This window comes from Marmota monax, unplaced genomic scaffold (genome assembly GCF_021218885.2).
Source record: "Marmota monax isolate L192 unplaced genomic scaffold, Marmota_monax_Labrador192_F-V1.1 WCK01_AAM20220418_F8-fsc00132, whole genome shotgun sequence".
Taxonomy (NCBI): Eukaryota; Metazoa; Chordata; class Mammalia; order Rodentia; family Sciuridae; genus Marmota; species Marmota monax.
The window spans coordinates 8,282,167-8,303,361 of NW_026695199.1; the positions used below are offsets into that span (position 1 = coordinate 8,282,167).

General features: G+C 34.4%; 1 protein-coding gene across 7 annotated transcripts in view; it reads right to left on the bottom strand.

Annotated features, from left to right (window-relative positions):
• Positions 1-4,210: 4,210 nt before the first annotated feature.
• Ankrd17 (ankyrin repeat domain 17) overlaps positions 4,211-21,195 on the bottom strand; it is a 148,238-nt gene continuing 131,253 nt past the window's right edge. For all 7 annotated transcript variants that reach the window (XM_046428665.2, XM_046428666.2, XM_046428669.2 and 4 more), the window contains 7 exons: positions 20,869-21,018; positions 17,359-18,992; positions 12,646-12,843; positions 7,026-7,274; positions 6,327-6,505; positions 5,761-5,925; positions 4,211-4,820 (listed from right to left, as the gene is read on the bottom strand). In XM_046428665.2, coding sequence (XP_046284621.1) covers positions 4,761-4,820; positions 5,761-5,925; positions 6,327-6,505; positions 7,026-7,274; positions 12,646-12,843; positions 17,359-18,992; positions 20,869-21,018 — 2,635 coding nt within the window. In that variant the 3' untranslated portion in view covers positions 4,211-4,760. The remainder of the gene's footprint in view (positions 4,821-5,760; positions 5,926-6,326; positions 6,506-7,025; positions 7,275-12,645; positions 12,844-17,358; positions 18,993-20,868; positions 21,019-21,195) is intronic.

Sequence of the window (21,195 nt, forward strand, 5' to 3'; positions counted from 1 at the left end):
TCGAACCCAGTGCCTCACATGTGCAAGGTGAGCGCTTTGCCACCGAGCCACAACCCCAGCCCCTCAAAAGGAAGTTTTAAAAATATAGTTCAAAGGTACTGTGATGCCAGATTTAAATAGGAATGAGTTTTTTGTTGTTGTTGTTGCCAGATTATGGGACAGCATTTTTTTTTGAGCGGGAGAGGGCAGTGCTGCTGGGGTCAAACCCAAAGCCTTATGCATATTAGGCAAGCACTCTACCACTGTCCTTAATTTTAGGGTTATGTCACAGTTAATGGTTTCCTCAGCTTTGAGTTCCTTACAGAGTAACTAAATGTATAAAGCCCTGCATGGTTCCACTTAGGATTTTACTATTTTGTGATAGTGTGAAAGCTATATGCATTCAGTGGAAACTGTACTCCGAATTTTAAATTTTTTCTTAGGCTAATAATTTATATTCTTGCTGCAGCTCCCAGCTAGTCTGTCATCATAAAGATAACCTACACTAGCTGGGGGTGGGTGTGATTCAGTGGTAGAGTGCCTGTGTAAAGAAGGTCCTGGGTTCAAACTCCAGCACAACACAACTCACCCTCCAAAAGGCTACTCATACAGCATTACTATGTTCTTATTGTTTGACAAATGTATTAAATACATTTTTATTTACAATTTTTCAATTTACAGTTTATAAAAATCTAAGAGTGATGTTATCTGGGTGTGGGTCCATGGGAAGTAATTAAGTTATAAGAATGGTCCCTCATAAGTTGAATTAGTGTCCTTATAAGAGAAAAAAAGATAACTACCCCATGTGAAGAAACAAGAAGTTTCTCACCAGGAACGGAATAGGCCAACAGGTTTGTATTGGATATCTTAGCTTTCAGAACTATGAGAAATAAAATTTATTAATGCCATCCAGTCAATAGATTGGTAATAACTGGCCAAAGTTTTCGAAATGTGAATAGATTATGTCATTTAGATTTTTCATTTTCATATATATTTATATATATTTCATCTGAAATGTTTCAAAAGTACCATTTTTTTCATGAGCAAGTTACTCCTTGGAATCAGATTTAGAGTTTTTACTACTTCTTCAAGGTAATACTTTTCAAAACTGAAACTACCTAATGCAATTAGTTTTCCCTCTCTGCACTGAGAAATATCCTGTCATTTTTATTTTTTGGTTTTCAAGGACTGAACTTGGGAAGTTGGCTTTCACTTTATAACAATGTGAATCCATTTAAACATAGAATTCTAACATGAAATCTCTTACAACAGAACTGTTAGTCCGTTACTGTGTCTCACATTATAAAGGAATTCTGTCCAAGTTCCAGTTTTCTCTGTTCACCTATTCAAAATTAAAATGATAGTATTTTTTGCAATCAAGATGTCCAATATAAAGCATTAATGTTCTCATCTTAAATGCCAGTTACCTGAGTTGATCAAACGCTATGCCTTATTCAAGCAAACATTTATTCAGTGAGATGTGTATTTCCAAAGAGATCTGGGAGCATCCCAAATTTACAAAGTATAACCTATATATATACGAAACATAATTCATATATCTAAAGTAAAAATAGATAAATGGAATACTAAATCTCTAGTGCTTAAAAAGTAAATTGGGGAGCTGGAGTTGTAGTTCAGTGGAAGAGCACTTGCCTGGCATGTGTGAGGCACTGAGTTTGATTGTCAGCACCACATATAAATAAAGGTCCAATAACAACTAAAAATATTTTTTAAAAATTGGTTTTCTTCTGATGTTTTAATTTTCCCTTGATATTTTACAATAATCCTGACATGAAAATTTCTTATTTATGTTTTGGTACACTTTAATATCAGATCCGTGGGAGTGAAAAATGTTTTGGTGATTGATTGAACCCAGGGCCTTGTAAATGCTAGGCAAGCACTATACCAGTAATCTATAAGCCTAGCTTATGAGAGTGTTTTTGAAAAATATCAAAGTGAAAATAGACTGAATCAGAGGATTTGAAGAGGCTTTATGATCCTGAGTTTCCCAATTTATAACACCTTGTACTATTTTAAAGATAAAGTGAATAATATAGAGTGCAATATTATTTTAATGAAATGTGTATTTAGGTAATTTGAGTCGAAAGACAGATGGGATACTTTTTGAAGAACAAGCAGGAATACTTAATACACTATTTACCTATTTTGTTTCCCCAGAGAACAAAAATGACTATTCATGATTTATAAAAAAAATATTCTACTAGTAAAATAAAAATGATTTTACTTTATAATAATAGGAAACAGAATTTTCTTTCATATAAACACTAAAATCAGTTTTGCTGGTTATGTTTATATGTTGAAAAGATACGAAAGAGGGATTTTGTTGGAAATACTAAGCAGTCATTTTTAAAATGGAATAGTTGGTATAAATAGGTTGCAGAGTAATTGAGATACTACTTGGGAAATTAAGGTGTGAAATAACCCATGGATTATTTCCAAGAATTAAACACTTCTTAAAAAGAGTAAGAGGAAATAAACACAATGTGTTCTGCATGTATATATCTTGCATACTTTGGAAGAAGAAAAGACCTTCAGGGTCTCAAAAAATTGGTTTTTTATTGTTCAAATAAATATGCACTGTTATTACATCTGAAATATAAAAAATGTATTTGAAAAATGTTCCTAGTACAGACTTCTAAAATCATGTACTTCACAAGCCTGATCTCAAAATATAAATATGGAGCATTCCAATCTATATTCACCTGCTCCAGTTTTTAAAGTCAAGAAAATAAAGGGATTTTCCCCCTGCATTTTGAATGTCACCCCATATTAAGAAATTCTGTTTAGTGAAGAAACAACCAAATTCATGTGTTGTAATAAATACTGAGTAGTATCTGCTCTCCAGGAAGATTAAGTTGAAAATAACCCTAGTTAACACAGAAAAGAAATAGGCAAAAAAATATAGAACACTGGCAAAAGTCATATATCTTTGTTAAATAACATTACACCCCCTTTTTAGTAAAGTGCTGTAGTTTATTTCATTACTATTTATTTGTAGATCTTCTATCTTTTCCTTTAAATTTGGGCATAGTCAAGTGAAAAAACAAATTTACATATTTTAACAAAATTATATATTTTAAGATCATATGCTAAATTAAAACATGAGGGTGCTGTTTATAGACTTCTAGATGTGTTTGAAAAATCAACTTTCTATTCTTTAGTCAGATTATCAGAGGCAAGAAATATTCATTTTCTTGAACAGCCAAGGAATCATACTGTCAACTCTGGGTAATTTATCTGAATTCTAGTTTATGTTTTACCAGTGTAGAATTTGTGTCTAACTAAAAAAAAAAAAAAAAAAAAAAAAAAAAAAAAATTACAAATTGATATATATACATTACTTCACTTTTATGCTTTCTTTTACATTTCAACCATATAATTCATTTTTCCATAGGAGACAGGGCAGGACACGTATTCTTCTCGGATACATTGCTGTTTATTGTTTCAAGTGGATGGAATATATAAATCCCACTGAATAGTTTAGTGTGGTCCTGTATCTTACATAAACAGGATAAATGGAGACTTTATGTTGTAATCTTTGTATTCATGTATCTACCATAAACTGTCTTAATGACAAACGCAAACTTTCTTTTATTACTTGAACCCAAGTTAGCTGTTGATCCTTTTCATTGATAATATACAAGTGTAGAGAGCAAGAAGCTTTTCAAACTAAAAAAGAAATACTTCTCACTAAATTAATGAAAATTGAAAATTTTTATGTCTTGAGAAATGGAAAGCCAATGTTAAGAATCAATATTATCCAATATAAAATAGTACACTGAATTGTTTAATAATAAACAGTATATTAAGAACTTGTATATGCTGACTGTAACAGTGGTGGCTTTTTAAATTCTCAAAAAAGTCTAAACATTTTGTGGTTAGAAGAAACCATTGGCAATGATGAAGATGCTCCATCTCTGTAGCAATCATTATAGTGAAAATCTTTACAGAATTTTTGCACTATTAGCAGGAGAATTTTACTGGTATTAGTGATAACAGGCAAAAAGAGAAGAAAGTGAAGAGAATATGTATTAATTCTAGGAGTGTGGAAAAGTAATAACAAGACAAGGGAAAGTTAGAAATTTCTTCTGTATGTGCCTTGCTACAAACCCAAAAGAGAGGGGCGAGTGTTTTAAAAGCCAATGTAGGGAAACATCCACTGATAATGCCCATTATTTTACTTTATACTTAAATTACACAAGTAGAAAAGTTATGCTTATTAATAGTTTAATGTATGAAGGAAACATCCAGATTTCTGAATATGAAGGTACATATCTCACATTAATTTAAGTCTACATAAAGTAGAGCCTCTATACTGACATATTGAAATTTACTTTCTGCTTAGCCTTTTTCTGTTATGTAAACAATTGTACATTTATTTGCCATTCTAAAACTTCAGGATCAAGTTTACATAATTTTGCTAAATTTCCGTGTTTGCTCAGAAGCAGTTTACAGTACTAAAACCAACCAGCCAATGAACAGCTTCAACAGAAAGTTATGTCCAAAGGGGAAGAGGAAAGAAAAAAAGAAAAATGATAAGAAAAATGCTAACTAAGGTAAAACAGATGATGATGGGGAATGGGCAGTCACAAATGTTCACAGAAAATAGGTCAGTTAGTAAGTTCTTCTGCAAAAAGCCTACACACTTCAGTCAAGCACATCAGTAGAATGATTTGGGAGCGTAATTTTTTTTTTTTTTCCAGCCACTGGTGATTTCCTCTGAATGAAAAGGAATTTGCAGGCTAACAAGCTGATCCTCATCAGCCAAGCTGGTTCATATGCACACTGTTCATGTGAGGTGTCCAGGGCCCAGTCCATACCTATGAATAGAAAATACATATTTTATCAAATATATATTTAACACATATACTTCATTAAAAACTAATGAAATACTCTTAGTACCTATGTACTAAACACCTAAGTTATATCCAATTTGCAATGTACTAGAAAAAAATGGAGAAAAACACTGTTAAGATCTACTTCTTATTTTTCTGTAGTGCTAGAGATCAAACCCAGGGCTATGTGCATAGTAAAAAAGTGCTGTCACTAAGCTACAACTCCAGTCCCCAAACCACTTTTATCTTTTATTTTTTCTACCTCTCTCATTCCTCAAACAGGATATTATTTATCAACATTTTTTCTTCAAAATCATCACTTAAGTAGATACAGATTAATGGTTGTTGAAGACGATGAATCATTAAACATACCAAATATGATAAATTTACAAATATATAATCATTTCTGTAAATTTTTAGAGTCAATGATAGTTTTGATATGTATATATATATTTTTTTAGTTATTGACAGACCTTTATTTTATTTGTTTATTTATATGTAGTGCTGTGAATCAAACCCAGTGCCTCATACATGCTAGGCAAGGACTCTACCACTGAGCTACAACCCCAGCCCCAACATGTATATACTTTTAACAAATAATCTCTAGATGGCCCCTTTCACATCACCACTAAATTTTTATGTCAACCTAAAATTATTTTACAAGACAATCAACTTGTAACTTAAAATCTTTTATCTATTATTTGCTACCCAATGGTATATATGATGGTGTTCCATAATCTTACCCCAAACAACTCCCTTTTATAGCATTTCCCACCCTTCTGCTATATTTCATCTAAATTAAATCTGTTTCCTCAACTGATCCTATAATTACATTCTTTTGTTACCATAATGTACTTGAATCCTATTTGTCCTTGCATTTCATAAACATTAAATAAATGTTTGCTTGCTGAATAATCAATCTTACCGTTTGAGGACCATTATTTTCTGTAGAGCTTGAAACCATTTTTATCAGTGAGTTCCAAGAGGGATCTGCAGCATGAGGGCCATTAAATATGGGTCCTCCAGTACCATCAGGGATAGGAGCTACTGGAGGAATCATTGCATTCCCATACACAGAAAAAGGCATACCCTTATAAAAAGGAAAAAAAAAAAACCCAAAATTAACATTCAATACACTATTTACTTTTTGCCAACAGAGTCAGCAGCTTTAAAACTGACATTTAAAACTTTATCTCATTTTGGGAATGTGTGTGTGTGTTATATAAGGAATTTAAAAATTATTTTAGTTTTTTTTTTAACATTAGGTTATAAATACATCTACTATATCCAAAATATTTTGGCAAAAAACACTCCTCTAAGATAAAAATCAAGACTTAAAGAAGTTATATTTTAGCCAGGATTTGACTAGTATTTGCAGCCCAAGCGCCAGCTTCATTTTACAAATAAATGTTAATATACTTGCAAGTAAAAGAAGGTTCATGATGAGAAATATTTTGAAATAATGAAAATGCCAGTTTAAATCACCATTACCCCAACTTTAGGAAAGTCCATGTATCCTGCAGGAACATGCTGATGGAATGTACCAGAAGGAGTTACAATTCCTGTACTATCTCGCTCCATTGCTTGATGCTGTGAAAACACTCCTGGATCAGACATTGGCCTGTGAATCATGGGATTTCCCATCCCAGGGTTACACCAGTCTACTTTGTCTGAGGGAAAAGAAACAAAAATTGGTAACATTTAAAATTGAAGAACAGCTAAACGAAGCAATTTATATTTTTCTAAGTGTTGTCACATTGGGCTGTGGATTCTTTCAGACGAGGATATACAAACCCACATACATACACACAGAAATACACACACATAAACACACATATATATATTTTTATAGCACTTCCATGTTTGTGGGAAGTGATATAAAAACACTTTGTGTTACAAAACATAACAAAAATAAGATAAAACCTAATGACCTCAAAAGAAATGGTAACATCTTAATATGATGAAATGAAAAGCATTAACATGCTTTAATTAGCCTAATTTTCAGTAAGCATTGATAAATTAAAGCAATGAAGAGATCGTATGGGAACTGAACAAAAAGTGATTCACAAGTCAAAACAAAGATAGTAATAAAGATCTTTTAAAATTAAGATTATGAAAGTTAGATACTGTTTAAGTAGTATAGTTAAATGCATACATTTAATATCTAGTGAGTAGGATAGCATATCATACCTTGACTGCCACCAATCCCTTCAAAGGACCAGATGCCACTATGCCCTACTGATGTGGACAAATTACTTCCAATAACAGATGGAGCTGAAGTTCCAGTTTGCCTGATACGTGCAGAGCGTTCAGTCCCAATAGGAACTGGAACTTTCCTGTCCTGAGAGACATTGTTGGGCTTTTCTGACCCTAAAGGTACTGATGATGGGGCAGGAGATGGTGCACGAACTCCAGAGGATACTGACTGTGCAGGAGAATCTGGAGAAGAGACATTTTGAAATAGAATACAGGTCACCTACAGAATATATAATTTTGTAAAACCAAATCTTAAAAACTCTGAAGATATTTCAAATATGTATTCACTGGGGAAAAATTACATATAAGAATAACGTTCAAATAATAAGTTAATGCATATTAAAATCTGGTTAAAGTTCTATGACTTTGTGGTAGAATGTAAAATGTCAATGCCACAAGGTAGTTAACTACTTATATAATAAACAATTTAGACTAATTAATATTCAAATAAAGTAATCTTTGACACTAACTAAAATATAACACCAGAGCAATGAGAACACATTGTTAAATAAAACAAAAACAAAAAACAAAACACTGCCTGTACTGGCAATTCCCAAACAGTACTTTTTGGGGAACACTTACTTTTTGTTTTGTTATGATGAAAAAACAAAAGAGATCCAACTATCTACAAAATTGGGAATACCTAGTTTAAGGGGAAAAAATGACATATGCTCATAAAATACTAATAGGAAACTGTTTCATTATCCTAGTTTATTTTATTTTCCCACGGGTAATCTTATAGACTTATTAACTTATTAACTATTATAAACTTATAAACGGGTAGTCTTATAGACTTATTAACTTATTAACTCTTATAAACTTATTACCAAGTTACTCTTGGTAATAACAACCTAAAAACTTTACTTATCAAAAACTTTACTTATCAGCCTTTATAGAGGGCTGGGGTCGTGGCTCAGTGGTAGAACACACTTGCCTGGCTTATGTGAGGCACAGGGTTCAATTCTTGGCACCACATATAAATAAATAAAGATTAGTTGACAACTAAAAAAATATTTAAAAAAAATAAAAATAAGGTATGGATTTTAATAAAGCCAGTTTGAGAATACTTATTAGGGATTCCAACTCTATATATTATTGAGACAAAAAAAAAAAAACAAAATAACCAAATTTATTGCATGTGGAAAGCTAAAATATTAAAATACATTTAAACTTTAAAAAAGTAGAGAAGTTTGAAGTTAATTTTCTTGCATTAATGGAGAATGAACCCAAGGAAACGCTACCACTGAGCCACAACCCCCCAGGTCTTCTTACTTTGGAGACAAGGTCCTCGATAAGTTATCCAGACTGACCTCAAATTTCTGATCCCACGCCTCAGTTTTCCTGAGTAGCTGTATTACAGATGTGACCTACCCGACTAGTATAGTTTAAAAATCAAAACTGTTAACATGCAGATCTACCATCTATTCATAACTACCTTACAGTACTGCCCAGAGACAGTATTTTTCCATTTAATTATTTATACATATAAGTTTGCTATATGTGAATGTGGTAGATGATGGATAGATATGGGATATGGATAGATGATAGATGTAAATTATGAAGTCATCTATCTACACATATACACCTCTAACATGACACAGTGCTACTATTCGCCAAGGCACTTTTGAGGGAATTGGGAAGTCAAAGAAAAATTCAGTCACTATTAAGTTTTTGTTTTGTACTGTGGTGATGATAGGAATCAAAACTAGACCTTCATGCATGTGAAAGCACATGCTCTACTACTAAACTACACATCCCCCAGTCCTTTAAGATTTTATATTGAGACAGGGTCTTGCTAAATTACTGAGGCTAACCTTTAACTTGTTATCCTTCTGCCTCAACCTTTCTAGTTGCTGGGATTATGGGCATATGCCACCCATAATACTATGGTATTATGTGATACTATGCTTTTAAAAAGACTTAGAAAAAAGAGTTAGTAAGTGCTGTAGTGATCAATTCCATCTCACTAGTGCTCACTGGGATCTATTTCAGTTAAACTTACTGCACCTCTCAATGAGTTCTTGTGATTTTTTTTTTTTTTTTTTTTTGAATCCAGTAGTGGGGATTAAATCCAGGACCATGTACAATGTAGGCAAGTGGTCTATCACTGAGTAACATCCCCAGTCCTACTTATTTTTTATATTGAGACAGGGTCTGCTAAATTGCCCAGGCTGGCTTTAAACTTGGGATCCTCCTGCCTCAGCCTCCCTATTAGCTAGGATAATAGGCAGGCACCAATGAAATTATTACTTTTTTGTAAAATTAATTTATTTTTATTTTTTTTAACTCAATGTAAACTTTTTAGTTTATGTTATTTTTTCCTCCTTCATTTCTGCTTTTTAAAAAATTTATTTATTTATCTGGGCTGCTTTTATTTGTTGTTGTCCATGTTGTTTGCTTTCCTCTATGTGGTACTAAAGCCTGAAGACCTGCTTCCTGGACATTCACTCCCATAATAACAGCAAAGAGAAAAAACACAAAAGACTGTAGACACCTCCCCTACAAAGGGCCTCAACATAGGTTGTTTCCATAATGTATCAGACAGACATATCATTCCTGAAAGACTGGAGGAGTAACCACAGAGAGTGTATACCACACATACCATATATTCTGTTGTCTACATCACACCCGCTTAAACTACCAGAGTGATCCCATGCACATGAGACCTACAGAGAAAGCAGGTCCCTCAGGCTCCAACACACCACACATTATGTTAAAACCCACGAATCACAGTAGAAGTAGTGATGGAAACCATGCTATGTTGTCGAAGTAGAATTATGCAGACATTACAAAATAAACCAATGTCCCAGGGCACACTGTTAAGAGCAGGTTACTAAGAAGATCTTCACAAAAGTAAAAGGGATATTCATTCCAATAGATGTACAAACTCAACATAGAAATGCAAGAAATATGAAAATACAGGTGAATATGACACATCCTAAAGGTTGTAACTCATTAGTAACTGATTCCAAAGATTTCAAAGTAGATAAATAGCTGAGAAAAGAATTAAAAAGAATGATTTTTTTAAAAGATTAATGAATTCCAAGAGGATATAAGTAAACAACTAAATGTATTAAGGAAGACAATGCAGGGTATGAAAGAAAATTCAATTAAAAAAAAAAATTCTGAAAACCAAACATCTTGGAAATGAAAAGTTCAATAGGTCAGATAAAATGCAGTTGAAAGCCTTACAATAGACTAGATCAAGTGGAAGAAAGCATATTAGAGTTTGAAGACAAGGTTGATAAATTCTTACATTTTGACAATAATAAAGAAAAAAGAAACAATGAATAGAACATACAAGATCTCTGAGACACCATTAAAAGACCATAACTTATAGGAACAGATGAGGGAGAAGAGCTATAGAATAAAGGCACAGAAAACCTATTTAGTGAAATTAACAGAAACCTTCCCAAATCTTTGGGAAAAACATGCACATCCAGGTACGGGAGGCATCTAGAACCCGAAATAGACATGACTAGAAAAGAAGCTCTCCAGAAACTTCCCAAAGAACAAAGAAAAAAAAAAAAGTTAAAAATTGTGAGAGAGAAGCTCCAAATCACATTTAAAGATAAGCCCATCAGAACAACAGCAGATTTCTCAGCATGAACTCTAAAGGATCTCAATAATTTGAAGCCCTAAAGAAAATAACTCAACCTGGGTTATATATAATTATATCCAATAAAAATTTCCTTCAGATATGAAGATGAAATAAAGAATTTCCAGGCTAAGCATAAGAATCTCATAATTATTAAGCCATCATTACAGAAGATACTTAAAGGAATCAATCCTACACAGAAGTAGAATAAAGATAAATATAATCAAGACACTGGAAAGAATACATCTCATTAGAAAAGTAAATAACCAAGAAAGAATTAGGAACTAATCAAACATAATTAATACAGTAAACAACTATATCTCTAAAATGAGTAAATGAGGAAGAAATGAACGTACAGAGTATTCAAAACTATGAGAAGAAAAAATGACAGGAACTAGGCCATATCTTTCAATAATAACCCTCAATGTATATGGCCTTAATTCTCAAAAAGACAAAACTGGCTTAATAAATTGAATAACAAGACTCAGGCTGGGCATGGTGATGCACACCTGTAATCAGAAGGATCACAAGTTCAAAGCCAGCCTCAGTAACTTAGTGAGACCCCGTCTCAAAATAAAAATTAAAAAAAGACCGGGAATACAGTTCGGTGGTAAAGCACCCCGGGATCCAGTATTCCCCCCCCTACCTGCCACCACCACCACACACAAAAAAAGACAAACAAATGAACGAAAAACCCCCGATGATATACTGCCTACAAGAAACTCACCTCAATGCCAAGACATACACAGACTGCAAGCAAAAGGGTTAATATTTCAAATAGAATTCGAAAGCAAGTAGGAGTAGCCGCTATATTCACATCTAACAGAGTTCAAGCCAAAATCAGTAAAAAACCAAACCAAAAGACTCACAGGAAAAGACAATGGTAGATGGAGAGGGAGGGGATATGAACATAGCTACTTTTAAGTCCTGGATGGTTCTAAAAATGATCCCATATAGCCTTATAACATCATTTTCCTTGGGATTCTTTAGATGGACCTATATTCTTTGCTGTGAAAAGGGCCTAACTAAAATAGTTTTCTCGTCTCTCATAATTTCTTTAATATAAAAAAAGAAAAATGTAATTCTGAGTCATATTATTATAAAATAAACAAACTGATATAGTAGAGAAAAAATAGGTTTTAGAGATTAGGGCAGATCTAGGTTTTTGTGGGGCCTTAAGCTTATACAGTTTTGGGAAACATTTTTAGGAGAAGAATGTAAATTAAAAAAAAACATGCTCTGAATCTTGGATCTGGGACCATTTGAACATGGACCGTGTATCAAGATTAGTAGTGAATTAGTATTATATAATTGCATCTGAATGTTAATCTATTAATCTATTTGGTATTTGGCAATAATATTGTAGTTGTTTAAGAAAAGGTCCTAATTCTTAAGTAATGCACTGTTTTTAGGTATGAAGTATATCTACATCTTAATTGTGTTTTCAAATTTAAAAAAACAGCAACAAAAAAGCAAACAGGGAAAATAAATGTAATGAAATCTTTAGTTCAAGTAAAGGAAATATGAGTTTCTTGAACTATTCTTTCAATTTTTCTAGAGCTTTTAATTTTTTTGTACTAAAAAGTTCTTGGAATGTTGCAATGAAGCAATTTTAATAGCATCAAAGACAATGTATCAACAATATAGTTATATAAGGAGGCCCTGGGTTCAATCACAGCACCAAGATGAAAGAAAAAAATCTGGCATGGTGGCACATGCCTGTAATGCATGTAACTGGGGAGGCTGAGGCAGGAGGATCTCAAGTTCAAGGCCAGTCTCAGCAGCTTAGGGAGACCTGTCTCAAAATAAAAAAATAAAAAGGGCTGGAGATGTGGCTCAGTGGTTATATACCCTGGGTTCAATCCCCTGTATCTCCTACCACCACCATCAAAAAAAAAAAAAAAAAAAAGGAACACATACAATTCTTCTTTTGGAATTATACCTATTAGTACTCACCATTTGATGCTGATGAACATGGAGTTAACAAACTAAGTGGGGAAAAATGTTGTCTGTTAAAGTTAGCAGCTGCAGGTGCTCCTCCAAGGGGTGCTCCAGGTCCATACATCTGACCTCCCGAAAGGTTTGAGGCAAAATTTCCCAAATGTGTAGAAGAAGGTGTTACAGAACCATATGGCGAGTCCATATTGACAATACCTATAAAAGAGAAGACCATCATAATTTATAACAGTTATTACCATTAGGAAAGAATTAGACAAAGTCAAAATTTTAAGAGGCTACAGATATATCTGAAACTATTTAATTATTAAAAAAATTTCTCCTTGGTTACTTCTTTCAGACCACTGTTACTTCTTCATTTTATAAAGATAACTATAAAAAGAAAAAATCATTAAGGGGATGATTTCACATTTAATTTTAATATTTCATTTATTATTTGCTATTATGAAGTACTGATAATATCAACTGGTAATTTAAACATGCTTAAAAGTTAAGGAATTAAATTTCTATCTTTAAAAATCTATAGGAAAGGGTCTGGCGATGTACTGGGAGAGCACCTATGTAGTAGTGCCTTAATTTAAGTTTTATTCTCCAGCTACTCCCCCCATCCCTCAACCACAGAGTCAAAGGTATGCTTCTACAATAAAGAAATCTGGTGTTGGCAGCTTAACCAAGTGGCTTGGGTTTCCACAGTCAGTAACACAACAATCTACCATTTAGTACTTCTAATATAATACGGAGTGAGGTTTGAAACATATCACCTATGTGATACTCCTCTTGGAAATGACTGGTCTAAATCTAATAATAAAAAAAAGATAAATTTGAAAACATTTGTGGAAAAATTGGACTCCTCAAAGGATTCAATATCACGAACTGCATGACAGCAGGATGTGGTGGTTCACACCTGTAATCTTCATAAAGAATATATTTGGCAGGGTTATACAGTGGAGGGGGTAGAGAGAGAGGAGGGGAGGGGAGGGGAGAGGTGGGGAGGGGGGAGGGTGGATGATGGGAAAGGCAGCGGAGCACAACAGACACTAGTATGGCAATTTGTAAATCAATGGATGTGTAACTGATGTGAATCCGCAATCTGTGTATGGGGTGAAGGTGGGAGTTCATAACCCACTAGAATCAAAGTGTGGAATATGATATGTCAAGAAATTTGTAATGTTTTGAACAACCCACAATAAAAAATTAAAAAAAAAAAAAAAAAAAAAAAAAAAAAAAAAAAAAAAAAAAAAAAAAGAATATATTTGGGATAATGGTATTATGAGTTAGGTACTATGATTGATTCCAATTTTCTTGAAGGTAGTAATAGTGGCATAACTGGGAAGGCATAAATGCATGTTTTGGGAATATGGAATGGAAGCCAACCCACTATGGAGTGAAGTATCATAGTGTTGGGAACCTACCTTCTCATGATTTGACAAAGGTAGAAAGTGAAAGAAAACAGAGACAGGGATAAAAAGAGGGGAAAGAAGAAGGAAAGAAGAACACAGAAGGGCCTAAGAGGCAAAGCAAGAGGGGACAGAAAGGAAAGAGGCAAAAGAGGGTTTGAAAAGACATTGATAAGTAGATAATAAAAGTGAGGGAATATACAGGTACTCATTTCTGTGTATTTTTTTCCCTTAAAATGTATAACCCCATCGCCCCCCACCCCCCACACACAATTTCAAAAGTTTCTCAGCCAGGTGCGGTGGTGCACGCCTGTCATTCCAGCAGCTGAGAAGGCTGAGGCTAGAGGATAGTGAGTTCAAAGCCAGCCTCAACAAAAGTGAGGAACTAACCAACTTAGTGAGACCCTGTCTCTAAATAAAATACAAAATAGGGCTGAGGATATGGCTCAGTGGTCCAATGCCTCCGAGTTCAGTCCCCAATACCATTCCCCCCAAAAAAGTTTTTCAAAATAAAAATAGATTTCAAATAGTTGAATAAAAAAAAAAAAAACAGTTAAGCAAAGAAAGCATAAAAGAATGGAATGCAAAATGAATTAGGAAAAAGAAGGAAAAAAATTAGTATCTGGAAGATGTTAAAAAAAAGAGGCATTTCCTGTGCAATAAAGAATAAAATTTTTAACTAATGACCTTCTTCTAGCAATGTTCTCCTTTGAGAAATTCTTAAATTTCAACGCTAATTTTAACTCTAATCAACTTCCGCTCTTATAAAGCTGTTCCCCACCCCCGCCCCATGCCTTTTTCTTTCTTTTTTTTTTTTGGTATCAGAGATTGAACCCAGGGGTGCTTAGCCACTCAGCCACATCCCCAGCCCTTTTTATCTATTTATTTTGAGACAGGTCTTACCAAATTGCTTAGGGTCTTGCTAAGTTGCTTCAGCCTTCCCAGTCACTAGGATTACAAATTGCATGCCACCACACCCAGCTTTTGCATAGCTTTTTACAAAATAAAAACTGATTTCTTTGTTCTCTGAATCTTAATTCTAGCCTTTTGAAATATACTGCCTAGATTATCACAATTTTTGGAATGACAAAGTATTTTTGACAAAGAATAAATTCTGTCATAAAAATGAAATTTAAAAGCGTTCCATGCACTGGCATATCATATCCCTTTAAAATTCAATTAAAACAAGGACACTGTTTAAGTAAGCAAGAAAAATTGTGTTTTTTTAAAGTATATACAGAATCAACCCCCAGCCAAAAAAAAAAAAAAAAAAATTACTGATCATGTTGTTTACAATTACATGTTGCAGAAATAGGTAAAAATAACAGAGTTCCTACTAAATCTGAAAATTTTTGTCCTAGAATGTTGTATCTCTAAAAATAAAGATGGAACATGGAAGCTTTTCTGTAAAAGACATGCCTGTAAAAGGGCTGGGGATATAGCTCAGTGGCGGAGTGTGCTGGCCTAGCGTGTGTGGGGCCCTGCATTGAATACCCAGTGCTGATAAAACAAAATAAAACAAATAAACAAAAAGTCCAAACAAATAAACAAAAAAACCTCACCAATTACCAAATATTTTAGGCTTGGAAGGCCACATGGCTTCTTTTCCAACTATTCAATCTTGTCATAGTGTGAAATCAATCATATAATATGCAAACAAATGGGGCATGGCTGTGTTTCAATAAAATTTTATCTATAAACACTGAAATTTGAATCACATATTATTCTTTCTAAAAACAATTTTTAGCAAGGTATGTTGCGCACCTGTAGTGCTTTTCAGAAAATGTCTCTCTGAAACTGCACACTCAATGGAAGAGGACAACCTTCCCCAATAGAGGAGGACTGTTCCTCAGTTGAGGGTATATGGAGTAGCTGTGCTTCCCTGGTAGAATCTCCACAAAAGCTCTCAGGAAAAGATGAGGTAGAAGGACCACTTTAGCCCAGGATGGACAACAAAGCATGACTCCATTTAAATAAATATAGGGATAGTAAGTAAATAAATAAATTTTAAAAATGTGAAAACAGGCAATAGGCCAAATTTGGCCCACAGGCCATTGTGTGTCAATCTCTCACATGAATTTTCTTTCATTACTTGAAATGCACATAATAAAAACACAATAACTCTAAATCCAACTGGGTATCCTAGATTAGATTCTACAAAAGAAAAAAAGATATTAATGGAAAAACTGGTGAAATCTGTAGTCTAGTTAGTAGTACTGTACGGATATTCTGGGAAAGGTACCATGTTTATATAAGGTGTTTACATGCCAGGAGCAATGGAGCACACCTGTAATCCCAATGACTCAGGAGGCTAAGGCAGGATGATCACAAGTTTCAGTGTAGCCTCAGCAACTTAAGTTAAGACCCTCAAAATAAAATAAAAAGGACTGGGGGTGTGGCTCAGTGGTAGAGTCTCTGCATTCAATTCTCAGTAAACAAGCATACACAAATGGACACACACACACACACACAGAGTCTTAGATGTTTATTTACGTACAGGAAGCTAGAGGAATTATATAAGAATTCTATTATAAACCCAAAAAAATTTGAAGTAAAAACTTTTTTTAAAAAATAGCTTAAAATCACAGGATTTTAGATCCTCCATAAATTATAAATATCATTGTTGTCTGATAGAACTTTCTGTGACAATGGAAATGCTCTACATCTCTGCAGCAGTCCAATGTGGGAGGACTGGCCACAAGTACTTATTAGGCCTTTGAAATATTACTAGCTTGACTAAGAGGATGAATTTTTAAATTTATTTAATTTTCATTAATTTAAATAGCACATATGGCTATTATTAGGCTATTATTAGACTGTTTAACCCTACATTTTCCCATTATTTTAGAAACAAAACTGAAAGGAAAAATGAAACCAAATTTAAAAAATTTCTTGTTAGCTATTTGGTTTTTGAAATAAAAGTTTTGGCAGCATTACCTTATTAATTCGAATACAAGAGACTTTTTTTTTTTTTTGAGAGAGAGAAAAATTGACCTGATAAACTTATATATGGGAAATTCAAGATAAAATCTACTGTAGTTTTCAAAGGCTTAAAAAAAAAAACCAGTATGCTAGATGCACACAACACAACAGCATTTGATTTAATTGAATAAAACAATCCTGTTTGATTGCAGCTCAGCGATAGAGTACTTGAGATATTGGGTTAAATCACCAGCATCCAGAAAGAAAACAAACATTAACAACTATAACCTCTATCCACATAGCCTAGCCATAGAATTAAAATATTATAAAATGATCAAGAGTTTTCCTATCACCTCGGTGAGTAGCTGCAGAATGTCAGAAAATAGAAACTCACCTGAGGGACTTGGAGCAGGTCTCTGTAATGGTGGTCTAAAACCTGGAGCTTTGGAAGTATCAGACTGATGTAAAGGATCCGAATTTGGCAAATATGAAGACTTTCCTGATAGCATAGATTCTGGTGTTGACTGAGATGAAACAACAGATCCTCCCCAGAAGGCATGAGCAGAAGTAGGGTTGTTTTCAAACAATGTGCTAAAGGGCCCAAATGGTAAGGGGGCACTGAAATTGGGAGCAATAGGCTTATTTGCTGGATGTACTGAATTCTGACAAGCACTTTGTGTACTTAAGGTTGAAGGTAGCTGGACAGAGGAGGGAACACTGTGAGGTCTTTTGATATGATTGACACTGAGAACTGCAACAGATGAATTCTGCACTGGAGCTGGATTCTTGTGAGGAGCACTTGTGCCATGAGAGGGTGGTCTAATAGCAGGGGTTTCCATTTTAGGAGGTTGGGAGCATCCCATTTGTGTCTGAGGCATAGGGTAAGTCACTGGGGCAGTAGAAGGCACCGCCACTGGAGCAGAACTTGTTGTTGCTAAAGGAGGAACAGTCATTCTAACTTCCGGGGGAGGAACCTGAGACTGCTGAAGAGGTGGTCTTGGCTCCTGGGAAACAGATCCCGGAGGCTGTTGCTGAGTAGAATGAACTGATGAACTCCCAGAAGAACTGCTGCTGTTTGGAGGTCTATTGTTTGCTGTTTCTACTACTGGTGGACTACCTGCTTCCTGTTCGGAGGAAGATGCCCCTTTATTTGGAGATGCTGATCCACAATCCAAAGGGCTGTTTCTAGAAACCCCTCCTGGCTGGGCTGGTGGTGATGGGGAAGATGGGGATGATACTGGATAGTGTTCTTTGGCAGTAGGCATAGGATATGTGGCATTTGTGGGTGCAGTGCTGTTGTTGCTTGCTGTGGTTGTGACTGTTGTGGTGGTGGCATTGGATGTCTTCACAACTGTGACAAAAAGCTGCCTTCTGACAGAAGGTGAACTTGGACTACCATTTGTAGATGTACCAGGCACCGTTGAAGCTGATGAACTGGTTGTAGTTGTTGGACTTGAAGTTAAAGAACCTGCTGAATTCACCTGAGAACCACTGCTATTCTGATTGCTATGGCGAGGCACCATGTGAGGCTTAGGCGAGTTAGTAGCTCTGGCAGGGCTCAAAGGCCTGACAGGAAAAGGACCCCAAGTGGATTGAGCTGGTGGAAAAGTACCTCCAAAGTGGGTCATGGGCAACCGTGGTGGACGGATCTGCTGGAAAGTCTGAGCAGCAAGCAAAGCATGTGCAAACTGTGGAGGAGGATATGCTAATGGAAGAGAAACTGGAAAACCAGGCCTCACATTATTCACTGGGTTTTTAATGGTTTTGTGAGTAGATGCAGAAGAAATTGCAGGCACAGTGAGTGCTGTGGCAGTTTGAGATGTTGATGACAGAGCTACAGTCGTCATTTTAATTCCCATTAAGGAACTGTTAGCAGCAGTGGTGGTAGGTGCTGATGACCCTATTTTGGAATTTGCTGAGGAGCTTTTCAAACGATTCTTTGGAATAAGTTCATCAATTTCTTTGTCGGGATCCTTGATGAGAGCATTGATCAACTGAGTTGCCTGTCTTGTTGATTCAGTGCCACCCCTGTATGTTGACCAAAACAAAATTATTAGGTCTAATTTTTTCTATTTACTAATAATATTAAAGTCTACATGCAATTAATATACATATATACAGAGAACAGATAAAAGTTAAAAAGCAATCTTCTGACCAAAGTATTTTCCAAATAAAGCAATAAACTGTCCTGAATTAATATTATATGTGTCAGAGGAATGAGTGATTTATTTATTTTTATTATTATTTTTTTAAGTTTTAAGTGGACACAATGCCTTTATTTTTATTTATTTATTTTTATTTGGTGCTAAGGATCGAACCCAGTGCCTCACCCATGCTAGGTGAGCACTTTACCACTGAGTCACAATGCCGGCCCTGATTGAATTATTTCTAAAACTTAATTTTAATATTGTTTCCTTAGAATAAGAAATCATTTTCCCACTGTAAAATACATTATGGTTCGGAAAACTCGTGCATATAAAAGTCTATGTAAGCTGTATGATCAGTACTATAAATAATACAAGAGGGACAAGGGCTGTAGATCAGGAGTAGAGTCTGCTCAGCATATGAAAAGTCCTGGGTTTGATCCCTAACACTGCAAAAATAAATAACTAAAAGTAACACATGGAAAACAATCCAACTAAGAAAATAGGTGTTGGGGATGTACCTCAGCAGTAGAGCACTTGCTTAGCACATTTTAGGCCCTGAGTTCAATTTTCAGGAATGCCCCCCCCCCCCCGCCAAAGTCTTTCTTTTAAATCCTGGTATCTAAGATGACTAAGATGACCTCATTTACTATACATTCACTAGTAGTTTCTCTGTTAGTAGGATAATTATTATAATCCCTCTGGGAAAGGATCTCAAAAATGAGTGAGGACTATAGAAATCAGTATGGAGATTACTAAAAGAATAGGAATGGAACCACCATATGTCCCAGTTATGCCATTCCTTGGTATTTATAGAAAAGAAATAAAGTCAGCATACTCTAGTGATATAGCATATCCATATTTACAGCAGTGCAATTCACAATGCTCAAGTTAGGAACTAGCCATTACAACAATGGATTAATTTAAAAAGGCAAATTAAAAATAGATAGATATACACAATGGAGTTTTTTTCAGCTATAAAGAAAAACAAAATTATGTTACTTGCAGGAAAATGGATGGTACTTGAAAGTATTATATTAAGCTAAATATGTCAGATTCAGCAAGTCAAGGGCCATGTTTTCTCTTCTATGTGGAAACTAAAGAAAACGGGGAAAAATATGGGGGGAATGGAGAATGAGGGAGAAGAGTGGAAGGGGGATATTTAGGGAATGAAACTGAACCAAATTATATTATGTACAAATGACGACTATAATAACATCAAGCCCTAATGTTGTATATTAAGGGAAACATTTGATTGTAATAAAAGTCTTACAGAAACCTAAGGAAGAAGCTATCCAGAAAGAGTATCTGCTTCCCTCTTTAGTCAGGGCAAAGTTATGGCTACCCAACTATTCCAGCAGAGGGAAAACAAGAAGAAAGAAGGATGAGTAAAAAACAGAGATGGTTAACTACCTCCTTATTTTATAAGTACATTACAACTATTGGCCCTATGATACACTGCAAAAGTACATCTGCCTCCCACAAGCAAATTTGTAACAGCCATCATAAAACATGAAACTCTTTCAAAGGAACTTGGATTTACTTTAAAGTAATCTAATATAGCTTAATACATCCTATTGTTTCTTAGAATATTGTTTTTTTATTTTAAAGCTATTCAGACACAGACATATTCTGAGTTATTTAAGATAAGTGTACTATTAAACACAAAGTTCCAATAAAAACTTAAATGGTTATATTTCATTAAGCTACAGTATGATAAAACAGAAAGAAAGAAAGAAAACATAAGAGATAAATTTTGCCTTATAGTTATTATTCGATCTCCTGTCTTGTCTTTCTGTTTATCAATATCTATATGTGCACCAGTGAACTCCCGAATAGCGTTGATATTACAGCCTCCTCTTCCAATCACTCTGGATATTACAGTTGATGGAACAGATACTTTCTTTGACCTGTTTACAAATTGCAAAAGCAAATAAATTAAGATAAATCATTAATATCAGTGTCTGTAATTAAAATAAAGGGAAAGAATATTAATAAAATGTTTTTCTGCAGAAAATAGATTACCCTTAAATAAGTCTTTTATATCTACTCTTACTCCAGATGAATATATTAAAAGGCAACTAGCA